The 24144-nt window shown below is 43.4% G+C and overlaps 1 protein-coding gene across 4 annotated transcripts in view; it reads left to right on the plus strand.

The window, feature by feature from the left end:
• Positions 1-1008: 1008 nt before the first annotated feature.
• The window catches only part of PCDH15 (protocadherin related 15), a 263505-nt gene continuing 240369 nt past the window's right edge, over positions 1009-24144 (plus strand). For all 4 annotated transcript variants that reach the window (XM_030241129.2, XM_030241128.2, XM_050976520.1 and 1 more), the window contains exon 1: positions 1009-1107. In XM_030241129.2, coding sequence (XP_030096989.2) covers positions 1017-1107 — 91 coding nt within the window. In that variant the 5' untranslated portion in view covers positions 1009-1016. The remainder of the gene's footprint in view (positions 1108-24144) is intronic.

Here is a 24144-nt window from a genome sequence, read left to right on the forward strand (position 1 = left end):
ACACAATTGTTTTGTAGGTTTGTTTGGTTTTTAATAAATGCAGTTATTTTTTCATACAGTAACTTGGCTTGCATTGTTGTTAAAAATCTCTCTTCATTCCATGTTCCTGTAATTGTATTTATCCCAAACTTTTTAAATTTGAAGGAATATTTTTAAACAACTGAGTTTTGGGCTGTAGAATTGTGCTAATTCTTTTTCTTGGAACCATGAACCAGAGCTGTTTTTAACTATCTAATGTTCTGCCCTCCAGGTACACTCTGGAGTTCAGCCAGACCTGTCTTGGGGATTTTGCTGGGGGATTTTTTTGTTTGTTTTTGGGGCCTGGGTGGGGGAGGGAAGGGAGAGAGGGTTGTGGGGTTTTGTTTTAGGTTTTTATTTTTCTTGGGGGGGTTTCTTTGTTTTGTAGGTTTTGGGTTTTTTTGTTTGCTTGCTTTTTGGTTGTTTGTTTTGTGGTATTTTGGTTTTTTTTTTAATATTAATTTGTTTATTGTGGGGTTTTTTTTGTCTGATGTTGGTGGTGTTTTTCTCATTTTCCTGGACTCAACCCAACAGCCTGTGTCCTTAAAGAAGGCCACCCTCAGGGATCATTCCCATTTTTCCCAGGCAATGCCTTTGAGTCCTGGGTGCCTCTGGCCTTTTGCACTGAACCCTCATTTTAATCAGTGCAATTTCTCTGGTACAGTTCCTTCTCCAAAGTGCTTGAAAGTAGGAAGGATACTATGAATACTTCATTGCAGGGAAATTATGGAAATCAGAAGCCAGAACTTTGCATTTTCTTGACTTGGAGGGCTGTGCATGCACAGTTGTGGAGTTAATGAGTACACACATCTTGATTAATGCTAATGGGGTTCTCCTTCCTTATTTGATTTATTTTTGTGACTGAAACAAGACCATGCTCTTAGAGTTTGCGTATCCCCTGTGAAAAACTTTGCAGTGGCTCAGCTTTGTGCAGGTTGAGTAATAAATGTGTCAAATCCCTCTTTTCCAGCTCTGCCTTGAGTGAAGTTTGACAGAAAATGGTCCAGCAGCTTTGTCTCTGGAAATGGTTCACAGTGGGGACGGCACTCGCTGCTGTCCTGGCATGGGCTCTGGCCCAGAATGATGAAGGTAAGGGTTTGGCTGAAGGGTGGAGCTCTGGGAGGGCTGGGATGCCTCTGGAATTTCATTGGAATTGTTTTCCCCCCAGAAAAATTAATATTTGATGAAGTAGTTTGGTAGGAAAAGAGGTTCCAAGAAAGAAGGGTCTGGGTGTATTTTTTGTTTTGTGGCTGCAGCATCCAGTGATGATTGCATTTCCTGAAGCTGTTGATTTAGCAGGCAAGATAGAATCTTCATTTATGGTTATTCAGTGTTGGACTCGAGCATCAAAATTGGTTTTGTCTTATTCGCTGTGCAAGCTTTAACAGTAAACTTTACTTTGTTCATAAATCAGCAGTTGTGGCTGGAACAGGAGATGGAGAGCATGGTTAATGACCAAAAACTTGGGGGAAAAAAATCCACAGTGAGAAACAATTCTTCAGGAACCCTGAAACATGGCACCAGTAGCTCGTGTTTCTCCTCAGAGCATCTTGGTGGAAGTTAATTAAAAGACAGCAGAAATGTGTCCTGCCAGTGATCTCTGGTAATTAAAAATTACAGCCCTGGATAACTGATTAGGGTTTATTCTTTTCAACAATTTAACAGCATTGAAGGGCAAATTCTGTCAGAGTTGTTCCTGAATACTCCTGGGAATAATGAGAGGGATAAGTGAAAACCAAGTGTGGCTTCAGAATGTCTGTAATGAAGTTGCTCATTATCCATGGCACTCCATGTGGGTAGAGCTGTAATTGTACAAATTTATGACTTTGGCATCTGGGGTTTGGTTTAAAAACCTCTATTTTGTCAGTTAGGAAGTAAAGTCATTTTGCTTTCATGGCAAGCCTTCAGTCCTGCTTGAATTATGCTTTGTTTTGTGCTATCCAGTTGAAAGTCTCTGTTTCTTGTTCTACTAATTGCTCTCCAAATGTCCTTTTATTCCCTTCCATCCCCCAGCCCAACCCTCCCCATAATGTACAAGAAAGCTAATTTAATTTTCTCCATTTTTACACCCTGTCATAATCACTGTCACTCCTGACACTGAAGTGGACAAGCTGCTCATATTTCACATATTTGCTCTGTGCTGGGCTACAATTAACTGGGTTTTAATCATTTATTGCACTGGAGGAGTGGGGCCATCAGGCTGGTAAAGGTTGACCTTGGTGGTGGTTTGGGGAGGAAAATGCTGGTTTGGGTGGAGGAGAGGCAGCAGGGTGGCCTCTGGCATGTCCAGCAGCACAGGAGGACATGGGAGAGCAGTGGGAATAATGGTGGGAAGCAAAGCAGGATCATGGGGCTGTGGAAAGCCCTCAGGGGAGGCTGAGGGAAAAAAAAAAAACACATCTGTTTTCAGTGGGATTTTTATTTGTGCTCATGCTGGCAGCATCACATCTCTCTAAAAAAGCATCTTTGAGGAGAATAAAATGGGGATTTTTGGTTGAGGAGCCATTTCTAGTTAGTCTTGAGTGATGGTGAAGTGTGCAAAAAACACAGATGGCCCAGACAGGGCAGGAAAAATTTCATCTCCTGGAGGGGGAAAAAGGGATCCCTCAGGTTTCCATTTCTTTTATACTCCTATGACAATTTCTCATTTGTGTCCTTATCCCAAGATTATTCAGAATCCTTTTTCTTCCAGGTGATTTAGAGGAAGGGAAGGGCCACCACTCTTTAAAGGCAGTGTCCTGTGACTGAGTAAATACAGCAACTCCCTTACATCATAGGGAGGGGTCTGAACATAATTTTTGGGTGGGTTTTTTTAACCTGGCACATGCCAATTTATTTATCACAGAAGCCATGCTTGATTTTATCCTTGGAACTGGTCTCTAACAGGGCAGCTTTGTTATAATGAGTAAAATTTTGTTATAATGAGTATAAATTTGCTGGCTGTAGCCAAAATTCTTGCTGCTTTTTCAGGGGCACAGTTCAGAAATGCTGTTTCTTGGGGAACATTCAGCACCCTGATGCAAACTGAACTGATTTCCTCCCCCATACTGTGTTCAGGAAAGGGTAAATGGAGCTAAAAGCACTTGGGATAAATTTCACAGGGGTGTAATAGAGAAAAAAGGAGTTGGAAATAGATTTAAGCCAAGGTGGGGGATTGGTGACTCAGCAAATGGCACCCAGCTAATGAGGCAATGCTTACAGGAATAATTACTTGGAAATATGCTTCTTACAGCTGAATAGAAAACTCTGTTTAGGGCTGGGCCTGGAGGAGTTGTGATGTGCAGGAGCAGAATTTGTAACCTGAAATGTAACATAGACAAGATGTGTTCCTCTGGCAATTGCCATTTCTAACCAGTGTATTTCTCTTAACAGCAGAATAATAAATATAAATAAATAAAAAATCAGCTCTGGCAGGAATTATGGGCTATTTCTTTGCAGCCAGCATGCCAATCCTCTGTTTTCCTGGAGGGAGCTGTGGATGTTGACTCAGTTTCTTGCCCCTCTTGCTGCATTTTGCTTCATTAGCTCCTAATTTCTCAGTTTGACATGTTTTACGTGATCTCCTGTGTCACCAAATCCTCCCCAGCCACAGCAATTAATGATGGCCCAAAGTAACTTCATCCAGGAGTGCCTTGGTCAGGCTGCTTTTTTTCTAGACTTCAGTAGGAAGTTTCCCCAGGATCCCATCTGCTCCTGGTGAAATTCAAGTACCTCCCATCTACTGCAGTCCCTTTGCATTCAAACCCACCCCCCTAATTATTAAAAACCCCAAGACTTTTGTTACAGAGCTATGCCATCAGTCCTAATTTACTGTGGATGAGCCCATTCAGTGTTTAATTTCAATTCTTTCATCCTGTAATCCTTTTGTTCTGCGGTGCACCAGAATAAATGTTAGGCTTGAATGTGGATGGAGAATATTGTGAGTATTTTTTGTTTGGTTTTCTGAAAGGAAGAGATCTGGTTTTACAACTCCTGCTGTTGCCTCTCTTCCAAACAGAAGAAATACTGCAAAGGTTGGAATTTTTTTCATAATATTTTAACTTAAGTAAAAGTAGAAATGTCACATGTAGCTGTGCAATATGTGAAATTAGGTCAGCTGAAAACTCTCTTATTTTTCCAGAGGCAAACTCTGAGGCTAAAGGAATCAGGGGGGAGGAAGGTGGAAACACAGGATCAAATTTCTCCTTTTTTTTTCTCTCTAATCTAATGTCTATGGCTCAAAGAAAAAAAAATTAGCAGCAATTTTTGGCTAGCAAAGAAGGCTGCTGAATTCAAAACTTTCTGCCCTTTTATGCCAGACCAAACCAATCCAGCAGCAATTATTTGCCAATTACCATATTTAATTATGTTGAGTCCATACCTTTCATGAAAATAAAAATGTGAGCTGGGGGAGCACCAATAATTTATTCTTTAGTCTTAAAAGATGAATAGAAGGCAAAAATCATTCTGGTCCCTTTTAAAAACCAAAAGCAAATGTGGAGATCCACCCAGAAAATTTGCATAGGATTTTCTTGGGGTTTTCAGAAGTGGTGTAAGGGGGCTGTGACTTGTGGGGATCTGTTTCATACCATGGAATCTTTGAAGGGTTTTTAAAGATTTTTGGGAGGCTGCTTTTAACCTAAGGTGGTTTTGCACTTTTTTTATACATGAATAAAAAGAACACTTGAAGGTCCTTATATTTCTCCTGAAGATTTATAGATTTAAAAGAAGAATAGTAACAAAAATCCTGAATTTATCTGCTCAGAGATGAGCCCATCCTGGTCCTTTTGTTGTCTTGTAAATTTGGGTTGTGTTTGAGGGGGTTGATGTCACCTGTCCCCCACACTCCCCTGACCCAGGGACCTGTCACACACCAAAAAAATGTCAATACTCAAGTTCTGCCTGCGTTTGGTGTGGAGCCAATGGAACCACAGGATCATTTTAGCTGGAAAAGACCTTGAAAAGCAGCAAGTCCAACCATAATGCTGGGGATGAGGATGAGGATTTCTAGGAGAGTCTCCATTCCAGAAATCTCCTGGAGCTGTTCCATGAAGTCATCCCTTCTGACTCACTTGAGGAATAATACTTGTTTATCCCGGAGGAGATGCAAACAGGATGCTGGATGTATTTCTCTTGGCATGTATGGCTAAGAAGGAATGCTCTCTTGATTATTTAATGTTGGTTTTTTAACTCTGTTTGGACTTATCACTGTAGTTCCTCCAATCTTCTGGTTTCAGACTCATTTCCTTCCTTTTCCTTCCTTTCTGCTTGACTGTGGAACAAGAGATGAGCCATGGACACCTGCACTGTGGGATATGGATCTCACTGCTGGCTCAGTGGTTTTGTTTCATTCTGAAACAAAATTTCACAAAATAAAACTGAGGCTAATCAGAAGATTTGCTTATCCAAAGATGGATTTCCTTTCCAAAGTGTTCAGCAGATGGGTATTTTTTAATCAGAAAGTAACAAAAAGCATTCAAATGGTCTTTGCCACTTCCCTGAGTGGGGGTGACTTTTTAAGTAAGTTTGTTTTTTCTGTGAAAAACTGTTCACTTTTGCCACCAGGACTGTTCAGCCCCAAACCCCTTCACCTGTTTTTCAAGGCCCCCTCTATTAGTTAATGTCTTTATTCAGTCTAACAATCATCTGCTATAAAAATTGAATCATGGAGGGGCCTTACAAATCACCTTAAGAGGCTATTTTAGAAAAAAAATAGTTTCAGATCTTGATCTATTACTATTGGGCAGGAAATTAACTGGGGAAATGCATATTTGAGTACCTGGAGCTCATTGATCATTCCCTGAGCCCTGCACTGTACAGATGGAGGGAGAGGAGAGAAATGCCACCAGGTTCTTGCCTGAGGGAACGTGTTTGTTCTTGTGAACAGGAGCCATTTGTGTGTTTTATGGGCACTTGGTGCTTTTGGTTGGGAGCTGTGCCGTTGTTCCTACAGGGAAAAGAGATTTTCTTGATGTTGGGGAGGTGTAGTGGAGCCATTAAGTTCCTCTGAAGGGTTTAGTTCTTCAAAGTGTCTTTGAGTACCACCAGCAGCACTGTGAGGCGGCAGAAGATGAATTTCCCTGTGGTGAGAAGTGAGTTATTCACAAAATAGGGGCACTGAAACGAGGTTCAACTCATTAATGTACAGGTTTTAGCCCTGGTAAAAGGGACTGAATATCCTGGGATCTCCCTGTGGCTGTGCTAGGAGGGATGAGGCAGGAAGCTGCTTCTGGAGAAGGAGGAAATCCCAGATCCCAGCAGCCTTGGAGGCCCCAGACTGTGGGCTCTGCTAGGGAATGAGCCTCTTCCAGGCACTGGACTCCCAAGTTTTTTTCTGCTGCTGGAGCTGGGAAGGGCCTGGAGCAGCTGGGGGCCCAGGGAAGGCTGAGGGAGCTGGGGCTGCCCAGCCTGGAGAGGAGCCCCAGCTGAGAGGGGCCCTCAGGCCTGGCTGTCCCTGGGGGCAGGAGGGGCAGAGCAGGGCCCAGGCTCTGCTCCGGGGCCCAGCCATGGCACCAGAGCCACGGGCAGGGCCTGAGCCCAGCCATTGCCCTGCCCAGGAGGCACAACTTCTTCCCTGGGCAGTGCCCAGCCTGAGCAGATTGCCCACAGAGCCTGGGGGCTCTCCTCCCTGGGGCTGGGGCACAGCTGGGTGCACACAGTGCTGTGCCCTGGGCTCTGCCATGGCCCTGCTCCAGCAGGGAGGGGACACCAGGTGCCCGCTCAGCTCCTGCAGCCTCAGCCACCCTGGGGTCCTGTGGTTCTCCTGTCCATGTGTTGGATGGTTTGGATTTCAGGCTATCCAACATCAATGCTCTTTGGTTCCTTTAACTGTCCTGAGCCATCCCTTGGTGAGGGGAGGCTGTGAGAACTGGGCTGGGTCCTGGGGGCTGGTTCTTGTCCTGGGGGCTGGTTCTTGTCCTGGGGGCTGGTTCTTGTCCTGGGGCTGGGTTCCTCAAGGGGCTGCTCACACCTGGGAGGGGAACTCCTGATGCAGGAAAAGCAGAACCCCCCCCCCCCCCCCAATAAGTGCCCTGGAACACCTTGTGTCCCCTCCAGAAGAGTCACTCACACTTTGGGACTTGCAGCTCTAACTCCAGTGGTGTTTTTAGGGCTGAACTCCTAAAGATCATCAGCCACTGTGTGTGTGCTCTCATATGTTGGTTTACAGCCCTGTGTGTGAGCAGAGCCACTGCAGCTCCTCAGTCATGAACTTTCTGGTTTATTCTGCACTCTGATAACATTTTGTGTCTGTTCCAAGAGGCATGGAGACTTGGAAAGCCAGGACCTTTCCTTTCTGGCTTTCTCTTCAGCAGAAATACATTTGCAGTTTAGTCAGGCCACTAGATTTTAGTACTAAGGCACCTCATATAAATGGCATCTGTTACTTTACTAGGAAGTCCTAAAATGTAAACATTTTCACTTTGGAGGAAATCAGGATTTGAAATTCTCTTTGAGGGGCAATAATTTAACTCATTTGACTTTCAAAGAACTAAGCAAGACACTGCAACTGTCAGGATTTAAAATCTGCCTCAGTGTCATGTCTTTTATCTCATACTCCAACAGTAATTTATGTTGCCTGTTCAATTTTATTTGTTATTGGCAGTATTGTATTTGTAGCAACAATCTGGAAGCACAGAATTCCTGTCTCTTGGTGACATGGAAGGTCAGGAATCCCTTCTTTACCTGCTGCCCCTGTCATGTTACTTTCCAAACCTCCTTCTCATTTCTCCTTGTCTCTTCCACTTAGAATTATTTTCTGAATCCTTATATGAGACTGTCACATGTGGACAGAAAACTGTGATAGAAATTACAGAAACCCTCTTACTGTGGTTTATTCTTGTTTTCTGTTTTTTATGAGAAGCAGCTGTTTAAAACAAGGCATAGGAACTTCAGCTTGATCAAAACTTTTTCTTGTAGAATTTGATTTTCACATAATAAGAACAGACTCAGGACTGTATCCCTCAGGGCACAAGGTTTGTGTGTTCTGAATCACTTCCAGTGCTCAAAATCCTTGTTGATGGTGATGATGTAGTCTTGCTTCAGAATGCTTTAAATAGGGATATGGATTTTCCAGAGCCTCTTGGAAGTCTGGACTTCTGCAGGGGCTGAGTTCCTGCCCAGGCCAGCAGGATCTGTGTCCAGAGAGCCCTGGAGGTGCTGGAGCGTGTCCAGGGCAGGGAAGGGAGCTGGGGAAGGGGCTGGAGCCCCAGGAGGGGCTGAGGGAGCTGGGAAAGGGGCTGAGCCTGGAGCAAAGGAGGCTCAGGGGGGACCTTGTGGCTCTGCACAACTCCCTGCCAGGAGGGGACAGCCAGGGGGGGTCGGGCTGTGCTGCCAGGGAACAGGGACAGGACAAGGGGAAAGGGGCTCAGGCTGGGCCAGGGGAGGCTCAGCTTGGACAGCAGCAGGAATTTCTGCATGGAAAGGGTGCTCAGGCCTTGGCAGGGGCTGCCCAGGGAGCTTTGCAGTGCCCATCCCTGCAGGTGTCCCAGGAAGGGCTGGAGGTGGCACTCAGTGCTCTGGGCTGGGCACAAGGTGGGCATCCAGGTTGGGCTCAGAGATCTTGGAGGACTTTTCCAGCTTTGGGGGTTCCATGAGCTCTGCTGTTGTGTGCTCTGGGAGCCACCTCCTGTGGCTGGGCAGTGACCATGAGAGCTGAGCTCTCCCAGCTCACCTGAAGGTGTTCATTTTGCAGTGATCATTTTCACATTAGGGCATCATTCCTGCTCAGCTGCTGTCTGCCCTTAAACACAGACAGGGCTTTTTCTCAATGAAGCTCATGGAAACTCTGGGATATTACATGGAATGCCCATGGTGAGGAAATATCTGGGTATTTGAACCCAAAACCCAACCAAACTCTCTCCCCCACACCTTTTCCACAGACATTGGTGTAATATTTGAATGCCCAGGTGTGATCACTCCCAGCCAAGCCCTTTCTTCTGGAGAATCTCTGGTGGTATACAATAGTTTTCCTTTTTCTTCCCCCCCCCCCCTTTTTTTTTAACATGCTGAAAAGACAACCTTTGGATTAGGTTGGAGAATATAGCAAGGAATAATAACCCTCTGTGCTTTGCAGTATTTATTAGACAGTGTATTGAGGCATGGCGAGTTTTAAATTGGCAGGGAGATGAACAGCTGATATATGTAGGCAGAAATCAAATGTTTAAATAATGCCAAATTATCCTGCTGCACATTGTTCAACATGACTGCAATGGGAAGGGCCAAGGAGGTGGGGAAGGAAGCAAGGAGAGAAAATGTGGTTTTCAATTGGATTAGAGAGAAATGGGATTTCTCTGCAATTGAAGGTTTAGTTCTAGTCTGAATTATCCTGGAAAGCTGATTTGCACAGGAAGGGGTTGTGGTGTGAGTTTGTGTTTGCCTTCAATATTGTTTCAGTTCCTTTTTTGTGGATTTAATGGTGTTCCATGATCTCTTCTCATTTCAGGAACATTTTAATGGGATTAAAGTTCAAGGCAGTGCCAATTCTTGGGCATCTTTAAATGTTCAGAGCAGGAGACCATAGAATCCCAGAATTAGGCTGGAAAGGACCTCTAAACCTGGGCTGGATTCCACTTTGTCACCAGCCCAGGGCTCTGAGTGCCACCTCCAGCCCTTCCTTGGGCACCTCCAGGGATGGGCACTCCAAAGCTCCCTGGGCAGCCCCTGGCATGTCAGACATTTTTTGGCTCTGTACCAGAAAATCTTCATTTTAGCCTCTGATTTATAAGCTGCTGATTTTGCCAGCAATATTGATGCAACATGATATTTTATTTATTTGTCCCTTTTGACAGGAGTTAATAATTTGACCTGCTGGGCAAGCCTGCCATGGGATATTTTCCCACCTTATTTCTAAGCAGAGCTGTTTGAATGGAATTGTTTGGTCCCAGAGGGGAACACAGAGTGTTAAATATCTTGGGCTCCCTCATTTAAACATTTAATTTGCTCTCCCAGCTGGTCTTAACTCAAACCAAGGTTTCTGGTGTTGCCTGGTGTCACTTTTCTCTATGACCAGTTGGCCACTGCAGCCTAATTGTGTTTCTTGAGCAGTGGCTGGGCTTTGGATTCAATTCCAAATAACACAGCACAAAAATTGATTACTGCAAAATCAGAGGAAATTTTGAAAAAACTTACAGGAAAAAAATTCAAAGGAAACAGAATGGAGTAGTTTTTTTGTTCCACATAATGGTGCTGGATGAAAGATTCTGGTGTTGAAATTCTATTTTCCCATCTTCTAACATAAAAAACCAATGGATTTTACTATTGTTTTATTTTACTGCTGTTAAGAGATTTTACTCTTTGCAAAAATTTCTTGATTCCTCAGACTTTTTGTTTGATAAAATGATTGGGATCTTGCCACCTGAACTACTATAAAGCTCAGTGTGCTGCTGTTTTGTTTAAAGGTGAAGCTTCACATCCACTAGTCAAAAACTTCTGTTTTGTTTCTTTAGGTTTTTTTTTTTTTTAAAGCCTTCAATTTTTCCTTTAGTATTTTGTTATTGCAAAACTAGCTGCACAAATCTGGGCAGTGTTCTTTGAGACTTTTTGACAATTTGAAGGGTTTTGTGCTAAATATAAAACAAAATTTTGTGGAGAGGGACTTTTCATGAGGATGTAGAGTGACAGGACAAAGGAGAATGGCTTTAAATGGATGAGGGCAGGGATGGGTGGGATATTTGGGAGGAATTGTTCCCTGGGAGGGTGGGCAGGCCCTGGCACAGGGTGCCCAGAGCAGCTGGGGCTGCCCCTGGATCCCTGGCAGTGCCCAAGGCCAGGCTGGACATTGGGGCTTGGAGCAGCCTGGGACAGTGGGAGGTGTCCCTGCTCAGGGCAGGGGGTGGAACTAAAAATAGCCTTTAAAAAGTCCCTTTTCACTCAAATTATTCCATGATTCTGAGCAGTTACTCTGCTGTTACATAACAAAAACACAAAGGAAGCAGGTTCTTCAAAACTTGGGGGTGTTTTTTAAGTTTACTTTGGATTTTTTTTTTGTTGTTGTTGTATTAATAGAAAATATACAGAGAACTCAAAGTTAATGCTCCTTATCCATCTATCAAACAAAAGCCTCTTCTCACTCTGCAGTGCTGTGCTCCACAGGATTCACTGCTGCCCCATTTAATTGGGATAGATTTCCTACCAGGACAGAGATACTTTGTGAGTTTATCCTAAGAATCAGATCTTATCAAATATGGTGTTTCAGTGAAGGGGGAACTATAAACAAAATCTCTATCAACAAAGCCAGCAAAATAACATCTCTGAGTGATTGATGGCTGCTGTGGAAATAAATTCAAGGCTGTGAAAATTTCCTACAGTTGGATATGTTAGAAAAGATGTGATATGTGGGATGTTCAAATACAAGTTATGTGCAAGTGCATTTTTTGTATTATTTACAAAAGGAAAAAAAAAAAAAACAGACAAGGGTGAAACTGTAACTCACAGAATGAGCCCCATCCAGCCTGGCCTTGGGCACTGCCAGGGATCCAGGGGCAGCCCACCCTCCCAGGGAACAATTCCTTCCCAAAATCCCATCTGGAATATGGGGGGAATCTTCCCCCTCTGTTTCCATTTAATGATCTCAGGCACATGAGCAATTAAGAAGTTGTAATCAAATGGAGCTAATCAGGATGACACAGCCTCATCTGCTGCAGTCAACTGCTGCTCATATCTCCAATTTGATCTGTTTAGATAAGAAACCTGGTAGGGAGAGTGGCACAGGCCCTGCTTTTCCAGCTCCAGGGGCTGAGCACTTTGGTTTCAAGGCTTGGTGTTTTTATTCTGCTCAGGTCATGATGATTAAGAGGTGAGGAGAGGCTCTGCTTGTGCAAGAAGCCTGATAGTGCCGGAGTATTTTAAATATTATTGAACTGCTCAATATCCAAACTCACTCCACATAATCACTGACCCCGCTCTTGTCTGCTAATTAAAATAGTTACGAACAAACTGCCAGGGAAAGGCAAACTGTGAATGGCTTCAGATAAACCACTGGTGTCTTCTTTATCCAGAACTAAACCCATCATCAACCAGAATCTTGCCCCCAACCAAAAACAGCACCTAATTTTAAACTTAAAGAACATGAACAATCACATACAGAAAATAATAAAGAGCTCCCAGAGCTGTGCTCAGTTGTTTTCTCACCAACCCTGTGGATAGAACCTTTGTATAATTAAATACTGGAGGTCTGCAAAAAAAAAAAAAAAAAAACCTTATCTGCTTGTTCTTCCCTTGTAATCAATGGCTTGGGATTTATTGTGCAGCTGGCTAATACAAAATTAATCAAGTTCTCCATTTCAGCCACCCTGGAGCTGGAGCCGAGGCTGAGAAGCTCCATGTCAGGTGTGCTGCTTCTTTATCAGTGTCCACAGGTGAGATAAAATCAAAAAATAGGGCTTTAAAAACTGAAGGGAATTAGGAGGGGAAGAATTTGGGCATTACTGAATGCTAAGAAGACTTTAAATCCTACAGAAATACCCATGCAATTGCTGTCTCATCTGAAGGATTATTTCCTGTGCTATCTCTGAGGGGAAAACCTTACAGGAAGGATTTGAAAGCTGCCCTGAATCCTTTTATTTCCAGCTATTAGAAATTAAACTGAGTCCAGCTTTAGGCATCACTTTGTCCTCCTGCTGGTGGCCTCTGTGTAGCCTGTGGGCCCAAATTACTCATGTGGTTTTTTTATGAATTATAATTTGGACAACTAAGAAAAAACACATTATTTTTGCTGCCCATCCTTGCTGATGGAAAACTTCTCTGGGTGTGCACCTGGCTTGGGCTGACCTAGGAAGGACAGCTCCTAATCCTGTCCTTTCCAGGCAGGTGCTGCTTGGGGAAGGGTTTAATGTGTCCTTAGGTCTTTGGAAACATCACTGATAGGCAGAGGCTGAGATTCCTTTGGCAATTCCCATTTTCCATAGGAGCCAAAACACTGAGCAGAGTTGTATCCTTACAAGGAGAGGTGATCAATCCTAATTTCTGCCAGCAACTATCCTCCTTATTTATTATTATTATTCTTTTTAATCGATTATCTTTGCAACAAGGAGCTGAGTTGCATTTTATGCTAATTTACATGTGTAAATTAAAATAAAATTCATGGATGTAGGTAAACAAACACAAAATGCAAGTTCAGCTTCTTTCCAGCACCAGGAGCAGAATTTATGATTTTTTTTTGTCTACCTTTTTGTATAGTCATTGAGGTTGAAAAAGGGAGTCCACCCTGTGCCCAATGCCCACCTTGTCCCCAGCCCAAAGCACTGAGTGCCACCAACAGCCCTTTCTGGGACACCTCCAGGGATGGGGAATCTACTGATGCCTTTTAGGGATTGATATTTTTTTCCATGCCTTCAACTCTCCTGAGAGTGGAGCCAGATGGAGAGATTTTGATGGTAATCAGGTTGTCCTGTAAGGTGTTTATTTTTGAAAGTGTTTTCTAAGGAGGTAAAAATGGAGAAGTAAATATTTTCAGGCTCCGGAGTCAATATTGCAAGGGATATGAAATGTCTTTTCCAATGTAGCAGAAACCCAGCAGCTCTCTCCTTGCAATTTATCAGCTGGTTGATGATAAAGGTTTCAGACAGCAGGTGAACCATGCTTACATTTTATTTTCACCATGTTATTAAAGAAAAAATAAGCCACAAAAAAAAAAAAAAAATCATCCCGATTAAAGTTTCTGGAAGGTGTCTTTTGGTGTTTAGAGGCTGGAGAGTCCACTCAGCAGCAGCTGTGATAGGACTGGATGGGAGATTGGGCAGGAATTGTTCCCTGGCAGGATGGGCAGGCCCTGGCACAGGGTGCCCAGAGCAGCTGGGGCTGCCCCTGGATCCCTGGCAGTGCCCAAGGCCAGGTTGGACAGGGCTTGGAGCAGCCTGGGACAGTGGAAGGTGTCCCTGCCCTGGATAGGCTTGAAGGTCTCTTTCAGTCCAAATCATTCTGGGATTCCATAATCAGCCTCTCTGGTTTTAACATCACTTTTTGGGAATCTTCTCCAGGTGGATGCTTGGGAGCACTGTGAGATGACAGGTGCTCAGTCCAACAGTCCTTTGTCCCATCCCATAATTCCTCCCTCAGTTCAGTGCTTTACAGAGGAGATACCTGTAAACCTTCCATTCATTAAAAAAAATCCTAAATTGGCTCAAAGGCAATCAAAGGCTCTCACCATTTTGCAATTTCCAGACAGTTTTGGATTAATAGGGCCTAAACTCTCCAAAGATGAGGATAAGGAGATTGTGGCAGGAGTAAGAGAAAATGCTGGAGATCTGTCCTTCCATCTCAGGATATGGTTTGCTTATGAAATAAGCACTTAAGAAAAAAAAAAAGGTTCAAGTTCCCCCTTCATGCTTTTCACCAAAAGGTTTTCTAACATAAAATTTGAAGAAAGTACTTTGCATTCCCCTTTTTTCTTCCTGCTGTTTTGTGGTTTGGGTTGGGCTTTTTTTTTTACAAATTTGGAGATACTTTGTGAATTTACCTGAAAACGGGAATGATAAACTGTGGGTCAGGAAGCCAAAGCATATCTCCTGTAACACATTGTGGACTGGGAACAATTTTAATCATAAAGCCAAGATAACCTTGGTTTTTTACTCAACAAATTAGATCCCCAAAGTGTGCAGCTCACCAGGAGAACCACAAATAACTCTCTGTAGCTCTCCAGCACTGCAGTCCTCATTGCTTTCCTAATTAACTCAGGCTCCTTGAACACAGGCTGGCTCTAGGATGGCCAGAAATCAGCTCAGGCTTCAATTATTGAACCCACTGGACCATAATTCATTAACAGACACTTCCAAGGGTGACACTTCTTGGGAAGTCTCCTTGTTCCATGTTATTCCTGGATGGGGGAACGTGCCAATGGCTGCCACTCAGGAGCTGCACAATGTCTTAGGTGCCTTCACCTTTTTTGAGGGGGAGAAAGGACCTTCTGCCTGTGACTTTAGAGCCTGCTTTCCTCTCACATCCTGGGAGAGCAGCACTTTGCATGTCCTTGGCTGGGCAGTTTTTCCATCCCTGACTTTGTGTCACCATCCTCTGTGCAAAGTGAGGGAACTTTATGAAGCCTCCAGTGTAAGTAGAAAGTTCATTCCCTGTCATTTCCTGCCACTGCATGTCTGCCTGGAAATGGGCTTAAAACCAACATTTTGGCCCTGTTGGGGCTTTTTTGGGTTGCTAATTTTGGATACCTAAAATCTATAAGCCTTTCCAAAGCACAGCACCCTGTTTTAGCTCATGATATTGTTCAGTGGAAATTAAATCATTGTTTAGTTAAACCACAGTACCAAAGTCCAGCCTTTAAACATCCAGGTGAGTCCTCAGTGGTGCTGATGGTTGTTCCTGAAGGGACAGAATGAAGAAATTCTAGAATTCTCTGCTTTCAGGTGGATAATTCAGGGCAGCGCCATGACTGTAGGATGTGTTCCTCCAGAACAGGGTTGTATTTTTGGGGGAAAACGGAGAAAATGGCATTGTTTTAATTAAGATGCACTCGTGGCAATCTGTCTTTCTGGATATTTTTAGCAGTGTCTAAGGGAGAGTTTGAGGAGCTGAGGGAATTGAGTGTCTTTTAACACAAGGGGATGTCTTGGGATGGCAAAGCCACGTCCTCACCTTCTGCCACTGCTGCTCGAGGTCCTGATTAAATTACAGGAAGACGTTGATCAACATTGCCTTCATTAGAGATGTCAGGAGAGAGCTATTTATAGGTACAATATGTAAATCTCCCCAAATAGGTGGTTAATTCTCTGGAACACAAACAATCCTAGGAGTGGCAGCTTAATTAGCACCCGTTTTCCTGGGTTACCTGCTGGAGGCTGGCACCAAGGGGAAAGTTGTGGAATTACTGGAATATTTATACATGGAGCAAAATTGTTCTACCAGACACTGACAATTTGATTTTTTTTTTTAATAATATGTGGATGTTGCTAATTTTTTAGGTTGATGGGAGGGGTTTAGAATCTTAAAATCCCAAAGTTGGAAGTTTCATGTCTGTGTAATTCTTTCTTACCCCAGTTTATAAAGTGCTGCTTTTTAAAGGAAGCCACTGAAGTTACAGCCTCAAAAATACATTCAATGGTATTGATACATCCAGTGGTTCACGTGGTAATGAAATATTCTAAAATTTGGCATCTCTTTTTACAGAGAATCATATTCCTGTGTACATATCAAAATTCCATGGAGGTTTCTTTTTCCTCTAAAATTAGTTTAAAAATTACTTTTAATGCTTCTTTCTCTAGCCTCATTGCCATCAGTTCTGTGGAACACAAACCGAGGGGTTTTTGTGCCTGTTTTAGACATAAAAAAATCTGGACTGAAATAGGAGAAATTCTTCAGGGCAAGATGAGAAGCCTGGTTATTAAATATGATTTTCAATCTCAGTATTTAGTTTAAGATGTCAAACTGACAAATTTGCCCTTTAGGAACATGGCAAGGATGAATGTTATTGGCTCACCTCATGTTTCAGTTAATAAATGCCAATTTATTTGATTTTAAAGAAATTCCAACAATGTGAAATGTTAGGACTATCTCCAGCTGCTTTTCCCAAGTTGTATTACTGGTACAGCAGCAGTCAAAATTTACTTTAAAAGTTGCTTCTAGTACCAGGAATGAGTTGAAGTTCCAATATTAGAAATCTTTCATCCTCCTCTACAAGAGCTCTGTCTTAAATGCATTATAGGCATAATAGGGAGAATGCAATCTCAACAAATATTGAAAATAAGATGAAATTTGAATGCTGGAGGCATAGGAATGGTTAAAAGCAGGTTTAATCAACTTTTGAAAGCACTTCTGAAGATATTGCAGCTTCTCTTGACTCATCCAGTGCTTTTTAATGGTCTTAAAAATGACTTTTGGTAATGGTAATTTTAGCTGCTGCTTGGCATAGTATCATGTTTTTATGTGCTTTACAGTGTTTTCAGGCACAAGTATGATTTTAAAGACTCCTGTCAACTCCAAAACTGCTTTAAAATGGGAAGTTATTTCAATCTAAAAGCACAGTGTTTGAAAGAGGGATGACTCTGCATTCATCTCAAGCTGTAAAAATAAAATGCCAGAGCACAGCGCTGTCAGGGCAATTTGCAGGTCCCAAACCCTTTAGAGATACTGTATCTGTAAATAAAATAAAGAAAAAAAAAAGAATGGCAGAATAAAGCCATGAGATAAATTGGCTGATCAGGTTGTGTGTCTTTTTTTGTTGTGTGGAGCTTTTCATAATGGTCTTTATTTGCTTTTTGCCCTTTTATTTTGCACTGGATTGTCACCCAGCCTCACTTTTTGTCCAGTTCAAGCCCAACCCCAAAATCACCTTTCCCTCAAGCCTTGGAATGCCTGAGCTCCAAATATTAGAGCAGGGCTTAACTCTGATCCGAGCACACAAACTCTGGAGGTTTAAGTAGGATCTCAGATGGGTCTGAATCAAGTTCAGGTTTGCTGGGGTGCCTTCCCAGACTCTCCAATTAGGGATTTCTCTCAGGAAGAGCTGAAAATAGCCCGTGAAAGCCCTTCTTATTACATTCTCAATGCAGAGCCATGGCAGCACAAGCCAGCTAATGTAAAAGGTTATGCCAAGCTCCTCTGAAACTGCCCAGCTGTGGAGCTGAATGGCCACACAGGAAACGAGGCAGGGCATTTTCCCCTGTGCTGGGGTTGCTTGGTTACCCAGTTTAAATGTATGGCTCTCTGTGGCTCTTTATGAAGACCCTCCCTTTGTAAATGGAGTTTTAGAGACTCTTTCATGGCTGTGTTTTTCCCCCCTGAGTGTTCCCTGCTGAATGGAAGTGGAGGTAAGGACAAAGCACTGCTTCCTTCAGGAGCAGCTGGGGCATTTTGGAGAATCAAGTGCAGCTGGGAACAGAAATACCTGTTCAGGCAGAGAGAAATGTGAGGTGCTTTAAATCAACCTGCAAGAATTCACTCCTGGCCTCTCCAGGTTGGAAAAGCTGCTCTTGTTTTCCTAGGCATCGCCAGCTCCCAGGAGCTTTGCTGGGGGTTTCAATCCATAAAAGACCCCAGGCTGGGGTTGTGAAAGATGGAGATTGCTTGAATTGGGCTCTCTGAGCAGCTTGTCCCATCACCAGCCACCTCAGGGGCACAACTGCCCTTGTGGCATTCGTTGTGCTGGCAGTGTTTTAGTGAATCAGTGGCCTTTAGTTCTGGCCTCGTTCCATCCTGGATCTTCTGTGTGCCGCACACACAAACTCCTAATTTCCAGCTGGTGGTCAGGCAGAAATCAAGTGTCTGTTTCCTCATTATTGACTTAATTCCTTATTTAAAATTCCTTATTTAAAATTTAAATTCCTTATTTAATTTCCAGCTGGTGGTCAGGCAGAAATCGTCTGTTTCCTCATTATTGGCTTAATTCCTTATTTAAAATGGCCACAGTATTAGTGGTGACTCAGGCTTGAGGATGAGGCTTGGTGGTTCTCACTTTGTATTTCCAAGACTTCTCTAAGGGTTTGATGGGCTTAATCATGTAGAGGAAATGGGGAGAAAAGCTTTTAAATACTTGAAAATTGGAGAAGATTTGGGTTGGAAGTGACATTAAAGATTCAGAATTCCAGCCCCTGCCATGGGCAGGGACACCTTCCACTGTCCCAGGCTGCTCCAAGCCTTGTCCAGCCTGGCATTGGGCACTGCCAGGGATCCAGGGGCAGCCCCAGCTGCTCTGGGCACCCTGTGCCAGGGCCTGCCCACCCTGCCAGGGAACAATTCCTTTCTGATATCCATCCAAAGTTCCCTTGTGTCAGTCTGAACCCATCCCCTGTGTCCTGTCACTCCAGTTGCCAATGCAGGGTCCCTCTCCAGCCTCCCTGCATCCCTTCAGGTGATGAAAGGAGCTGTGTGGTCTCCACACAACCTTTTCTTCTCCAGGCTGAACAGCCCCAGCTTTCTCAGCCTCTCTTCATCTCTGACTCTCCAAACTCTGTTTCACAAGCTCTATTCTTCCCCTCTCCACAATGGAAAGAGTCGTGATTGAAGAAAAGAATATCCATGAAATTAAAACTGGTGAATGTTGAGAGTTGGGTTTGTTTAATTCTCTCTAGAGCTAAATTAAAATGCTTATAAACACAGAGGGAAAGAAACAACATCACACATCCAGACTTTTTGCTCTGCTCTGGGTCCTAGAAAAGTCCCCTCTGCTTTTTTTGAACCCTGCTCCCCCTCTGTGGGAGATAATTTGGACTTGCTTGCTGGGTCAGGCTTTTTGTAGTATCAAAGTTGTCACTGCCTCCTTCCCAAATTTTCTCTGTATTGGATGTTGTGCTATCCAAGGTGTTTTCTTTCACATGCATATCAAACAAAGTGGCTTTAGTGGCTCCTTGAAGAATTTTCCATTTTTGCCATTTGTCTTATTGACAGCACACAGTCACTGAAGCGGATCAGAGCCCTGAGCTCACCATAAATTCTTGTTTGCTGCAGTGTTTGGGGATGATAAAGTGGTTTATTGGAGGGAATAGAAGGTTGGGAGGGAATGGCTGGATGATGCTTTTTCCTGCACTGTGATGTGGTGGTACCATGTGAACCAAGCCATTGCTCAAATTAGGCTTGCTCCAACATGTTCTGGATGCTGCCCACTCTCATGGATTCAGGAAGTGTTAGAGAAGATTAACAAAAAGACAGATTTTAGAGTTAATACTTTGTTCTTTCCTGTCTTGGGGGCAGCCCTAGGAAGTAAGGGATTGGTGCTGAGGAGCCTTTCACAATTACTGACAAGGTTTAGAGTCTGATCCTTGTTTCAGTTAAAAATAAAAAAGGAACTTTTTTTTTATGCCAACAAATAAAATAATTTCCTTTGACAGTTAGTGGGTAGAACTTTTTTAAATTTAAAATCTTTTCAGTTGGGCTGAGTATCTGTTAGGAACTGAGTCAGGGGTTTGAAATTGCCCATTGTCATCCCTGTGACTGTTTAAATAAAAACAAATGGAACAATTTATCTGACTAAATAAAAGCAAACTTGAATATAAGACAAATAATGAAATAACTCAGAGTAATGATTGAGTGTTTCTGCAGCAGCTGGAAGAAGAGTTGGTGATTAGCATGTGGAAGAGGATTTTTTTTTCCCCCCTAGTTTTATTTCAGGAGTGCTCAGGAGGAGATTGCAGTTACTTCCCAGAATCGAGTCCCAGGAAGGTTCAGGCTGGCTGTTTGTTTTCCCCAGGAAGGTTCAGGTTGGCTGTTTGTTTTCCAGATGATGATTGTGCTGTTCTCTCTGAAGAGCTCCTCACTTATGTTTTGTGTCAAGGTGAAACTTCTTCTGTCTTTGGAGGGGTAGGACTAGGTGAGGGAACTTTTTTCTCACAGATGTGCTCTGTTAATGCAAATGCAAATCCCCTCTTGAGTCTTGGGGGAGACTTTCCGTGCTTGAAGTCACTTACATTTTTAGGGCTTTGTGGGCCAAGCTGTTTTTCTTTATAAACTTTGAAGCCATGTGACACAAAGACCAGAATAACCCTTTCCTGACACTGCTCCCACCTCATTCAAATGTTTTACTGAGCTGGAATTTAGAGGTATAGGGAGTATGAGTGGTTGTTTGGGGTTTCCAAGTGATTGTGTTTGCAATTCTGGATGGCTGTGATTCCTCTGCCTTGATGCCTGCATTGTCAGTCTCAGTGTGTGTGAGGTTCAGCTGTCCCTGTGAGGGTGAGCATGTGGCCTCTCAGAAATGGGAGTGTGGGGCTTCTCACAAAAGTTTCTGAGGAGAGATTTGTAAAAGCTGCTGGAGCCTGCTAACCTCCACACACAGAGAGAGGTGTAGGAGTTCAGGTGTCTCCAGGTGCTCCTTAACTTGTTCTTAGAGGAGGGTGTCCCTGCCCATGGCAGGGGTTGGAACTGGAGGATCCCAAAGGTTCTTTCCAGCCCAAACCATCCTGTGAGTCTGAGAGTCCCTCCAGTGACTGGGAGCAGAAGACCAGTGTGGAAAATCCTGTGAAAGCCCTTTCTGGAGGAACTGGTGCCTTTGGAGGTGGCAGAGGGGCTGTGAGGATGCAGATGGCCTTTGGGATGGTGGGAATGAAGAGGAGAGCTCAGGAGGAGAAAGGGAGCTGCTGGAAAGTGCAAACCCCCATAGTTTGTGGGGCAGGGGTGGTTGGAGGGGACATTTGGCTGTCAGGCAAACCTCAGCTTGTGTGACCAGGGTCACAGGGTGCTCTGGGTTGGAAGGGACCTCCAAGACCATCCAGTTTTTTCCACCTCCCACTGGAGACTCTCTCCTCTCAGGTGTCTGCAGAGCTCTGGGTGTTGCCTGTTGGTTCCCCACACTTGGAGTTTGTTATTAGCTGGTTCATTAATCACTGTTTTAATTTCTATAGATGATTTCCTGTGTTTTTAGCTTTAAACAGAGAGGAGTCCTCCAGGGATTAGAAATGCTGGAGGGGAAGGGGATTTGAAGGGGTTTCAAAGGTGAAAGGAAGATGATCCAGGAGGTGTCTGCTGGGAAAATACCTGATTATTCAAGTTGTTGTGTTTGTCTGTGCTCAGGCTGTTTGACCTTGCTGAGTGTCTCACCTAGGACAGTGATTGAGGGTTTCCTCTGAGCCATCTCATTAAAAATAATTAGAAATTAAAATAATGAAAATTAGCCAGCAGAAACCAAATAGAGCTGAGCCTTGACATTGTTACATGGAGAGTTTGCTAAAGAGGTTCTCACTTTGCTCCCAAGGAGAGAGGCCCTTTGTTTATCCCCTTCTCTTGATTAAAGAAAGGTCCAGCAGAAGCACTGTTAGGAAAAACAGTGAAGTTAACAACAGGAACAGAAATGATTTGCTGCAAGGTCTTAGGAAAGCCTTCAGAGCTGGTTGTTTTATTTAGTAAGTTCTATTTGCCTTTCCTGTAAGGAGTTTGGGGCAGGGGCACTGCTGCCTCAGGATCCCATTTACCAGCATTGCTGCCTAAACATAAAATGCATCATGAAAACTGTAGGGAGGGAAGCTCATTTATGGAATGCTTTTCCTTTTTAAAGTGTGTTTGATTTATCGTGATTTGACTTCAAAAACTACTCCATTATGCCCAGGAATTTCAAGGACAACTTGTTTTTTTGTTGAGAAAATTGGAACAGAGGCATGTTCTGGTAATACATTCTGGTAATAAACTGCAGTGTAAAATTGGAAGAGGTAAAATAATGGCTAAAAGAGTTCTACCAAGGCCCGTACATTGACATGGGGCACCTTTCTGCTTTTTGGGTTTAAAGTCTTGTGGAAATATTTCCTTCCTAAGTCACCTCTGGGCCTGCAGTTTTTTTGGGGTTGAATAAAGCAGTCTTAGTGCTGAAATAATTTCTTTTGAGGATCATTTAAACAAAATACCGGAGAAAAAAATTGAGAGAAGTAGAGTGAATCCTGAGCCCCTCTGCTCTGGAGCCAGGCTGGGAGAGCTGGGGGTGTTCACCTGGAGAAGAGAAGGATCCAGGGAGAGCTCAGAGCCTTTCCAGGGCCTAAAGGGGCTCCAAGAGAGCTGGAGAGGGACTGGGGACAAGGGATGGAGGGACAGGACTCAGGGAATGGCTTCCCACTGGGAAAGGGGAGATTTGGGTGGGATATTGGAAAGGAATTGTTCCCTGGCAGGGTGGGCAGGCCCTGGCACAGGGTGCCCAGAGCAGCTGGGGCTGCCCCTGGATCCCTGGCAGTGCCCAAGGCCAGGTTGGACTTTGGGGCTTGGAGCAGCCTGGGACAGTGGAAGGTGTCCCTGCCCATGGCAGGGGTGGCACTGGATGGGACTCAAGATCCCTTCCAGCCTAAACATTCTGGGATTCCCAAAAAAATGGGGCCTCTTTCATGTAACAGCACTGAGGACAGTTTCCTAAGGGACACTGCTCATTGGTGTTGCTCTTTAACTTAAGGATCTTATTTTTTCCTCCTTGCTAATTTACCTAAGTGTATGTCCAGAGAGTTTCCATTTCCCTTGATTAAATAAATTCTAACTTCTGTCATCTTTATAAGACAGGCTCTCCATCCTCCTGATGATGGCAATAACTTTTCTCTGCACCTGGCTGAGTCCAAAGATGCTTTCTCATGTCCCCAGGAGTTCCCACCATCTCTGGCTGGTGCCTGATAGTTCAGCACAGTGCTTGAGCTTAGGGTTTTGGAACTCATATTGCTGCTTATTGATTGTATTTTGTGAGGAAAAAAAAAAAAGACCCCCATATATTTACAACCTACCACTTATCTTCAAGTTTTTTAATTAAAACCATTGTCTCTGAGTTGGAAATCTGTGTCACACTGCAGTTTTAGATTTATCTGTTCAGGGAGTGCTGATGGATGTGGAACTGAGTCTGTGGCTTTGTTAGGTTTGTTCCTGCAGAAGGGAAAGGTGAGGTGGCAACGGCTGAAAAAGGAGGTTTGGGTAGTGCTGGCATGGTGAAATGATGTGAAATAATTTGTAAACTTTTATCTATGCAATAAAACTTGTTTTCTTCACAAATCAGTTACTGGTGCCATGGGGTGATCCAGAAGTTTCCTACTCCCATCCTGCTTGGATTTTTTTTTCCCCTCCCATAGTTCTGGCTCTTCCTCTAATCTCTTCTTTTCACTGAAATTTATCTCATGATAAATTTTCTTGCTTCACCTGCTCACACTTGCAATAAATCATCTGCAAATTGTTGAATTGCACTGGCCAGCCCTGTCTTTTCTCTGAGACTCCTGAGATCCACATTGGATTGGTGGATATTCCTTTTAAATGCTGAACATTCTTTTTAAATGCAATGTACAATGTCTGGTTTTTCATTCTGGAAATGCAGGTGTGTTTGATGGAAAACCAGCTTTGGGAAAAGTTGTTAAGATGAATATGTGATTTGCCTTGTAATTTTGATTTTTTTAAATTGAATATAAGCTAGAAATTGGCCTGATTTGGCTGAAACTTTCACTGGTACACCCAGCAGGGAAAAAATACCATGGAAACAGAGAAGATGGGGGGAAAGCTCATGGAGTTTTAAAAAAAAATTATGATTATTCTTTTAGTGAGATATATGCAAATTTTAGACTTAAAATTTGTGCCTGCTTTGAATTTTTATTTGGCTATTTAGTTTGGTTTTTATTTTTATTTTTTGCTGTTTTTCGGGGTACAGCAGGGCTATTCATTAAAATGAAGTTGCAGTAAAAGTTTTTATTGTTGAGCTTCTTTGCCCTAATTAAGAGTTTGTTGAAGGGTTCTTCAGTTCCCCAAATCCTGAACCTCTAGAAA

The sequence above is a fragment of the Serinus canaria genome, chromosome 6 (genome assembly GCF_022539315.1).
Source record: "Serinus canaria isolate serCan28SL12 chromosome 6, serCan2020, whole genome shotgun sequence".
Classification (NCBI taxonomy): domain Eukaryota; kingdom Metazoa; phylum Chordata; class Aves; order Passeriformes; family Fringillidae; genus Serinus; species Serinus canaria.